Source organism: Sapajus apella, unplaced genomic scaffold (genome assembly GCF_009761245.1).
Source record: "Sapajus apella isolate SASKATOON/1434 unplaced genomic scaffold, GSC_monkey_1.0 scaffold104, whole genome shotgun sequence".
NCBI lineage: Eukaryota > Metazoa > Chordata > Mammalia > Primates > Cebidae > Sapajus > Sapajus apella.
In genome coordinates this window covers 6,315,571-6,325,846 of record NW_022437044.1, presented here as the reverse complement: position 1 = coordinate 6,325,846, position 10,276 = coordinate 6,315,571, and the positions used below count along the sequence as shown (strand labels likewise).

The window sequence follows — 10,276 nt, the reverse complement described above, 5'->3', positions numbered from 1 at the left end:
AGAATTAAATTGCTGACAAATTAAACTTTCAGTTTTCCATTTTCTTCATTTATATATTTTGCTTCTGTTTTACCCCAATTAACTTTAGAATACTTTAACAGATAAAGGAATTAAGCCAGTGCACAAATTAAACTTCCGTTGATTTTATGCATGTGTTGTTGATTCTCACATACTTGGTTATTAAATTTGTTAACCAATATACAGAAAATTCTGAACTGAATTGCCTGCATCAGGATTGTCCTTGTTTTAATTTTTTATTTTATAGCAATCGCCATTACTTTATCAACATTTTATGTTGTAAGTCAGTGTGACCAGTTCTGACAATAAGACCAATAACTTCAATGTTTTTGATCAAGCCAAATATTAGCTCACTTACTTTCCCACTTGTTTAAATGTTAGAAGAAATTTGTAATACTCCTTTTCAGTAAGGTATTTTTTCTCCCGTTCAGAGTATGTTTTCATCATATTCACTTTCTCAGGCTCTAGAGTTCTTGCTAAAGTTATTATTATAGTAACTATATAGAACCTGGTTATTCTCAATCAGCTTCACAAATTAATTCACAACAACTTGTGGGTTTTTTTTTTTTCCCAAATGGCTGGAGTGAAGATGAGAAATAACACAAATTAACCCACACATATATTGTACTTTTAAAACCCCAATCTCCCTTTTGCCAGAGGTTAAAATGTTGCTTGATTTAAATTTTTCTTTTTTTGTTTCTTCACCAGCTAATCCTTGGTAAAAATGAATGAATTAATATCACAGTAATAAATATATGAGTGAGAAAAGAAGTAAAACAAAAAGCACTAAACAGTGCAGTATGTAATTCTAAATCAAAATTTGGGGCTAATAAAATTCTAAATGGAATTACATATTGAGTGACACCATGTAGTTTAAGAGGTTTCAATGAATTCTCTCCATTTAGCCAAAGTGAAAACAAAGCCAGGAGTAAAGTTATTTTGTTCCGCAAATATCATCAACAATCTCCAGAAACTTATTTCACGTGGATCGCCTGTGGCTGTACAGAGAAATCCTTAGGTAGCTTTTATATCAAGTCAAGCCATAGGTCTAATCTGAAATAAATAAATATCTCTTAAACCACGTCTTAAAAGATGCAAAATAAATGCTCCAAAACACTATAATAGTGTTCACAAATTTTGAAAGTGATTGAAATTATGTTCAAGTCAGGAATTTTATTGATGGAGCTATCTATCAGAGTGAACAAAAATATGCTAACTCCAAAATATACCACTGAAAAAGGGTATTTTACTCTACATAAATTTAAAAATTCATTTAAAATAAAGTGAATCCTTTGTGTTTTTAATTAATGAACACACATAATAAAAATGAATTTTTTCATAACTTTTATTAATATATATATTAATAAGAAAACATGCAATACAGAACCTGAAATAGAACAATTAATACAAGTTTGCTGCTGGATTACATACTGCCACCCTCAGCCATACGATAGCCAACCTTCTTACTTCCAAAGCACGGTTAGAACTGCTTTGGGATACTGTTCACTTTCAGATGCTGTATAATATCACAGAGGAGGAATCTTTCCACAACACAAATGTAAATATATATTTTATAAAATTCTTAACATTTTAAGCAGGGATAGCATAAATTTCACACAGTTTACTCCTAAAAAAGTATCACTTACAATCACTAAACAATTGCCATCATTTTTTTAAAATTTGTGCACATACATTTTTCTGAGCATGACTGTTTCTGCTGTTTTCAACTTGCACTGCTTTTAAAAACCGTATTTACTAAAAGCACATGATGGTTAGCGTAAGAAAGCTACTGTGAAAGAATATTTTAAGGCCTCTGCATAAAATTGATCTGGTGTGGTAATTGGCACATAATATAGAAAGGTTCTTGTAGAAATATATTTCAGCTTCTCTTGCTCCCATGTTTTCCAGGCCAATGGGGCCAGTTGGAAACATTCAACATAGTTTCTAATGATAATGATAAAAATTTTATCCAAACTAACTATAGATTTGGTTTTCAAAAAATATAAAAGAAAGATAAGAAATAATAATAATGAAAAATATAAATCAGAAGTGTACAAATGAAAGTCTAAACAAGTAGATTTTCATAAATGTATATTAGGAAGTACACACGACTTCAGTAATAACATGAAAAAGAAACAAACAAAAAAAACTAATGTTGAAATATACATGTGAGTAAAACCCCCTTAACTTTCTCAGGATTGAAAAGGATTTTTTTGTGTGTGTGATATGATTACATTTTAAGAACTGAACAATTTGTGATTTTTTTAGTCTTATTTTTTCCCATTTAATGGCTGTGTGTGATAAATATTAGTTTGGGAAGGCAGAGGCTCTTTGCAACTGTTACCATTACACAATAGCACTAACCATTTAACAATCATTTTTTTTGAACCAAACTTACATAATTAAAAATAAAATGTTAAGTAACTAAATAAGACTACACAAAATTACTCTCTCAATTTGTTACATTGTAGTTACCACATGTAAAAGCTATTTTTTAATACACTGACACAATATTAGTTAAAACGAAGATAAAGTTTAAGAAAAGAGTGTGTATGCACGTAGCATAAAGGTACTTAGTATTTGAATACATACTTACACGTGTAATAGTAATGCAATAGCTAGAAAATTAATAATGACAATCTAATTGAATATGGACACAAAATAGAATAAGTAGTTTGATTGAATCTAGTATTCTCATATAAGACATTCAATTTGAAGTTTTAATTTCAAATAAAACCAAATCCTTCTTTTTAAAACAGAACCACTTTTTGATTGACGGTTAAGTAAGACATTTTGCAGTTCTAGGACTACACATTCATACATCACAATAGCCACCTGTGAGCTGTGTCAACCGATACCTCTGTCTATTTAGTCAAAGGAAGAATCTGTAATGTGATGAAACAGATTTCATCAGATCTGGAGCCCTAGAAGTTACAGGCTTCCAGGGTCAGTCCTAGTGGAAGCTTAGAAAGAGAATGCATAGGGGAGAATAACTGGGCTCACTCCCCTTGCCTCTTTGGCTACTCTCAGCCTGCTTCCATTCAAAGCCTCTCTGGTACAAACCAAGAAGAGGGTGCCCAGTCATTTAATATTCTAAACGCAAATCTAAGTCTGATTATAAAATCAGAGTTAGAAAGGGTAATAAAAGCATATTGGTTCATTCCTATATCTATAGGAAAGGTGTCAAACTTCACAAGTTTTTAGACATGAGGATTTAAGAACCTCCCAAGTAACTCAGTAAATTATACTACCAGAAGAAAAATCCCAAATATCCATCTTGAGGTCCTATTCGATTTTCATTAACATAGATAGTAACCATTGAGATGCCTGATAAGTTATTTAATAATTTTTCAGCCTCTTCCTTTTATATCCATTAAGAGTGTCTGTGTGTGTGTGTGTGTGTGTGTGTGTGTGTGTAGAACATAACAAAATTAAAGGTTTGCAGAGAGAAAATGTGAAAAAATGTGAAAATAATTAAAATACAAGAAAAAATCTTATTCACATAATCTTTCAAGTTTTTTGAGGCAAAAATGTTCTAAAATCTACTGTGAGCACTGATTTTTGTCATTATTTTTTCTTTTTTTTATCTTCCTCAAGTTCAAAATTTTCATCAACAACAATAGCAACAATATCAATACATTTATATAATAATACATTAATAAACGTTCAAATATCATCAGTCCTTCAGGATTCACATACTGGAAAACCAGTATGCTCTACATCCCTTGGAACATCAACAAACACAAAAGAAAAATAAATATTAATTAATTGTATTAATTAAACTGATAGTTAAAAGTTATTCTGCACGCCCAATCAAATATGATTTAAGGAGCTTTACAATCGATGGAATAATATATATTCTGAAAACGGCACTTTACCTGCTGAGCACATGAAAAGCTTTCTCCACATTCAGCAGAGATCCTCACTAATGAAATTATGCAATTACCACAGTTTATGTTACACAATTTACACACAGTTTAGTTGTAAATTAAATATCAAGTTACACATCACAAAATCTATGTCTAACTTAATCAATAGGAGATATTCACTCCTCCCGACTGCCCTCATTAAACATCAATTGGTTTAGTGTTACACTGAAACAAGATATTTTCTCAGTTTTACTATGGAAGAAAAATAAATTGGTGGTGTTTCTGTAAATTTATGAAATATGCACATAGAAGATAATGGCCAGTTAAGAGGATAAAAGAAAAAAAGTAAAGAACAGATAACAGGAGAAAACTAATGTTTTCTCTGAATAATACTCTTTCTTTGCTTAGAAGGACATATTATATATTATATATGAGATTTTCTTGTTTTTTTTTTTTTTGTTTTGTGTATATTCTTGTTGACTGCAAGAAGCAGTCATGAGCCTTATTTCTCCCTCTGCATTTCTCCTTAAAATTCTGTGTTTGATGTAGGCTTAGAATTACATTTCTTAAAAAGTTTGTTCCTGACTTTTCTGTTGTTATTAGTCATTTTCTTAAGTAAGTTGAGCTAGAATAAGAAAAATCCCTTAGTCTTGTAGATTTAGCATATGGTTTTATGTACAGTTATATGTATTTGTTTGTTATTTTTACTGAACACCCTTTGGTAACAGCCTATTGAGCTGTCAAATCAACATTTAAATCTTCCTGAGTTTCTCTACAAAATAGTAGTTTACAGTCAACGCTGTAAGTGACTCGTGCATCGAATGCATCCACATCCTTTTAATTTTCTAGACTGTTACGTACAAATTCCTCGAAGTAAAGACCCAAGTAATAATGGACTACAGGCTTAAAATGGCAGATAGAGTTTTATTTCTGATGTACTTTACACTAAACTATTAAAGTAAAAAGAGGCCCTTTTTAGCAAATAGTTGCCTAATTTGGCCAGTTATTGCACTTTTGTGTCTCGGACTCTACTAAAGAGTAGAGAAATAGGTTATAAACCTAGATCTGTACAGTTTATATATATTCTTTATTGAAAATGTATATACAAATTGTATCAACAATATAGTACTACAATAAAGTAGAAAATATAAAAGCAGAGACAGAGACACAAACAACAAGCGGTATTTACACTACCTACTGTGTATTTTGAAGGGAAAAGCACTGAAAACAACAACAACAAAAAAACTGAAAGCAACAAAAAAACAAACAAAAAGCCAAAAAACAAATGCTAGAGTATGTACACCTTTTAATATTATCTGAAGAAAAGTTGACATAAACTAAAGGTAAACTTGGAAAATAAGATATTTCTAGGCTTTCCATTAGCTACATACTGGTTCCACACAATCAGAAAGGAAAAAAACATCAGTAATATTGCACATGGTGACAAAAAACAACAACAAAAATACTGTACATCAGAAATAGTACACGCTGTCATGATAAGCCTTACTGTACAAGGGGATGCAAATTGTTAAATTCCTTTTCTTTTTAAATATACATTCTGAATTAAACAAATTGCAATTTTTTTTGTTAACCTTTGACTAAGGGTCTAGCTCTAGACTTATTCTGGTGTCTGTTTCTATTTACATAGCTATTTACAAACCTGATAATCAGAATACTCATTGAAATTGTATCTTGAATTTTGACTGCATACTTCTTTTCTGAAAGTTTGAAATAACTATTTTAGTTTTACAAGAGATGTTCTTCCATAATGGGGAAATCAGGACTAGTGGGTCTGGCCTGTTGGCCTGGAGTGAAGGTTGTCAAAGGAATGACTTTAATTGAATCATCACTGGGATGTAGTCTTTCAGACATGGTATAAAACTGAGATGTTGCACTACCTTGCACTCCCTGATCAACAGAGCATAGTCCATCATCACCTTGCACCCTACCTTGCTGCAAACTCATTGACATTTGGGCCTGGCTGAGATGGACGGCAGTAACCTGTGGCAGAGGAGAGCTGTGGCAGATTGCAGCAGCCTGTGCTAAAGGAGGGCTGTAGCAGAGGGCGGAGGCCTGTGCTGACGGTGGGCTGTGGCAAAGTGCAGTAGCCTGCACTAGCGGAGGACTGTGGCGGAGAGCAGAGGCCTGTATCGGTGGAGGGCTGTGGCACAATGCGATGATCTGTGTCACTGGAGGGCTGTGGCAGAGAGCAACGGTTTGTGTCACCGTTGGGCTGTGGTGGTGAGCAGAGGCCTGTGCTTGTGAAGAACTGGAATGGGTCAGAGATGCCGGCATCCAGCAGGAATCAGAATGGCCCAAGATGAGACATTCTTGAGTGCAGGTGTCGGAGGCCTCTTCCACAGTTGGCTGAACAGTTATTTCTGCAGCTGTTGGAATGAGGAAACAAACAATAAAATTTATATTTCAAAGGCATATTTTTATTAGCTACTTAAGTAACATTGTAACAAAGAAAGGTAAAAACCTATATACAAACGCACTAGAGACTTCCATTATTTTCAGAGTTAGTATTTTTAATTTGTCGCGACACAACTCCTAGGGAAGTATAAATGACTTGGAGTGGGTGGATGAGATCTCATTATTATAATTAGGATCTTTTGGCCTAGTCTCCCAAATGTAGGTATTTTTTATTGTATTTGTGACCCTCAAGGGAAACTATGCTCATTCATCAAAACATGTAAGTCAGCTGAAATATGGCTTCTAACTAGCAGTTAGAGAGGACATAAAAGTAAAATGAATAGAAAAACAAATTAAAAGAATATATAATGAACTAATTATAGCTAAAAAATAGTTGAGAATTACATAAATTTGGAAAGGTAGTTTATTGAACTCTAAGATATGACTTAGTTTCAAGAATAAAATATAGTTGCGATTGTTTTAAAAACAATTATTTCTGTATTTTTCATTTTCTGAAATCATCATAAAATAGAGGTTAGCAACATAACAGAGATCAAAGTACTTAGCTGTAAACTATAATAGCTTGTAATACTCTTTTTATAAAATTTCTGTATAGTCCTCAAATGTCAACAGATAATCAGACATCAATAAAAATATTATACGAATTTTAGTAAAATAGAGATGGAGTTACCGTATCTATATAAAGTATACTTGAGAGCAAGAAATACTATCCAGTATAAATAAATACATTATATAACAACAAAAAGACCAACTCTCCAAGAAGACATATGAATCCTAAGTGTGCATGCACCTTACAACAGAGCTTCAAAATATGAGAAGCAAAATAAGCCATAAATGAAAGGAGAAATAGACATATCCACAGTTACACTTGGACACTACAATACTTTTTAGAACTTGATGGAAAAAATAGAAAATCAGTAAACATATAGAAGACTTGAAGAATAAAATCAACCAATTACATCAAAACTAATATTAGTAGAACTATCCAATCTTAGCAAATTAGAAACCGGGAAATATCTTCAAATTGACATACAGGTTCTACAAAAAGAGGCAACTGACATTATATTTAAAGGTTAAATATTGATTACCTTTCCCCCAAAATCAGAAACGGTAAGGTTGACACCGCTCCTATTTGACATAATATTGTAAGTTCTAGCCAATGAAATAAAGCAAGAAAAATAAATGAAAGACATACAGATTGAAAATAAACAAATAACACTGTATCTATTCACAGACACATTTAGGTATATATCTAACAAAATGTGTGTTATATCTGTGTCCTTAAATTTTTTTTAAAATGATAAAAAAATAAAGAAGATTTAAAGAAATGGAGAGATATACCATGTTCAATAACTTGGAATACTCAATATTGTTATGACGTCAGTGGCTTCACAATTGGTCTGTAAACTCAACATAATCTAAACAAAAAAAAAATCCTAGATGGATTTCTGTTTTTGTAGATATCAACAAGCTGACACTTTACTTTATAGTGAAAGATAAAGGAATTAGACTAGGCAATCAATTTTGATTTTAAAAAAAACCTATTTGTGGACTCACATGATCTGATTTCAAGATTTACTATAAAATATACCTAATCATTACAGTGTAATATTAGCAAAATGATTAATAAAAATAGAATAATCAGTCCAGAAATAGATTTACAAAAATATAAAGTGATTTTCAATGAAGGTCTGAATTCAATGGAGAAAGTATAGGCTTTTCAGCAAATGGCAATAGAACGATTATAGGTTATAAACAAAAAATTAAAACTTGACCCACATTTTTAATCTTATAAAATAATCAACTTGGAATCAATCAAAAGTCTAAATGTAAAACTCTACAATCTCTCTTAGAAAATATTGGATAAAATCTTTGTGACTATGGGTTAGGCAGCATTCTTAACTGCAACATCAAAACCACAGTTTATTTTTAAAAACATAATAAGTTGAGCTTATTTGTAATTAAAAATATTTACTTTGCAAAAGGTAATGTAAATGAATGAAAAGGCAAGCCACAGACTGAGTAAAAATATTTGCAAATCACATTTCTTACAAGAGACTTCTATATTTTGAAAAGGATGTAAACTAACTGTAATAATAGATTATTTTTCCATGACGACAGATTAAAGCCTTTTATCATGCCTCAGTGACTTGGAAATAGCAATACAGTATGTAAAGAGCAACTTTGTAAACTTTAATTCAAGAAGAAAAATAAGAATCCACCAGTATTGTGAAGGATGCTCCAGGCCCCAGGGAGGAGAATGTGGGCAAACAGTCCACGTGATGGCATCCAGTTGATAAAAGTAAGTGAAGCCCCAGTACATGAGAGAGGCAGAGAGCCTCCCTCTGACTCACCTTTCTACTGGGGATCTGAGCAACCCAAGAGTAGGGAGAATATTTTGTTTCTTTAAAGTCCTGGTGTTAACTTGGGGAGAGGCTTGGAGACCTGTGAGGAAAAAACACCAGGAAAAACTACAGACATTTGCCCAGGCTGAGGACTGAGAGCAGGATGCCATTTTCAATCCAGGCACATACAAATCAGCCATTCCTTTGAGACCTAGCAGCATGGCCATGCAGGTATTTTAGTCTCAGGTCAGAAATTGGAACACCTGCTCTGGAGCAGGGTAGGGACCTCCGTAGCCAGAACTGTAGAAAGCACCACAGCAGTAGGCACCAGAATTGTACACTCCCCTTTTGAAGCCCTGGGGCAGGAGAAGAGCTGCTATAGCTGTAGTTTCTCCTGAGTGATAAGGCTTTCATTCAAGGCCAGCTGGCAACCTGAAACTGACCTGCATATGCCATTATTGGGTGCCTCAGCATGCTCCCTTGAGATTGTAGTATAGCAGGGCCCTCTCCGTTCCACCTCCATGCAGAAATCCAAGCATTTGGAGCACCCACTTGCTCCAATCGGCAATCTGAGTTGCCCCACTCTTCATGGGCATAAATTGTGGTATAGCAGGCACTTTGCACTCAATGCCCAAACAGATCTCCAGGTATTTATCTGAAGCACGTCCTCACCTGGATCAACAGCCTTAGCTGCCCCTGTTTCTGTGCATAGGTGGTGATGCAGTGAGGCTTTCATCACAACACATGCAGACAGATCTCCAGGAATTTGGAGTACTTGCTCACATGGACTAGTAGCCTGAACAACCCCGCCCTTTTTGGGCATGAATCATGATGCAGTCAGGCCATCTATACTTTATGCCATTCAGATCTTCAGACATTCAGAGCACCCACTCACCTGGTTCAGCAACCTGGAGCTGCCCCACACCTACTGTGCAGAGATCTTGGTGAAGGGTGGCTCTCTCAGCTTCACACACAGGCAACTCTCTCTGTTCCCTACCAAGGCATATCTCCAGTCATCTGGAGCACTAGCTCTTCTGGATGAGAAATTTAGGCTTCCTCTAATCCCTGTCCAGAAAACTTGGGGCTCAGGAGGTCTCCCAGCTCCATGCCTAGGCACACCTTTGGGTGTTTAGTGGCTGTACACTGGATCCTTGCTAAGTGCTGGTGCTTGTGCCTGACATCCGGGGACATTTAGGCAGGCCACACCCATCTTGGACCTGCCCCAACACAGTGCTGAGCAAGGAGCTCAGACAACTGTGTACTGCACATATCAGCCCATTGCCTTAGAAGACAGAGAGCTTCTCCCAGTAAACAAGGATCAGTGTAAATCCTGCCACATCAGCTACAGCCAGCTCCCACCCCCAAGTACCATCTATGGGCTTGTAGGTTGAACTGCATACATCAATACAAAATCTGCCAATGAAAGTACATAGCGTTATAGAAGCAAAGCCAATTGAACATACCCAGCATTCACTATAGTCACACCCTGCAGGGAGGAGAGGAAAGGGAAAGGGAAATGAAAAAAAAAAACAAAAAACCATGTTATACTGAAATAAAGAAAAAAAATCCTACTCACACAAAATTGCAAAAATTAGAAGTGCTAACATT

At 34.5% G+C, this 10,276-nt stretch overlaps 1 protein-coding gene across 1 annotated transcript in view; it reads right to left on the bottom strand.

Moving 5' to 3' along the window:
- Positions 1-1,696: 1,696 nt before the first annotated feature.
- PCDH11X (protocadherin 11 X-linked) overlaps positions 1,697-10,276 on the bottom strand; it is an 807,063-nt gene continuing 798,483 nt past the window's right edge. The window contains exon 8 of the mRNA XM_032258722.1: positions 1,697-6,274. Coding sequence (XP_032114613.1) covers positions 5,634-6,274 — 641 coding nt within the window. The 3' untranslated portion in view covers positions 1,697-5,633. The remainder of the gene's footprint in view (positions 6,275-10,276) is intronic.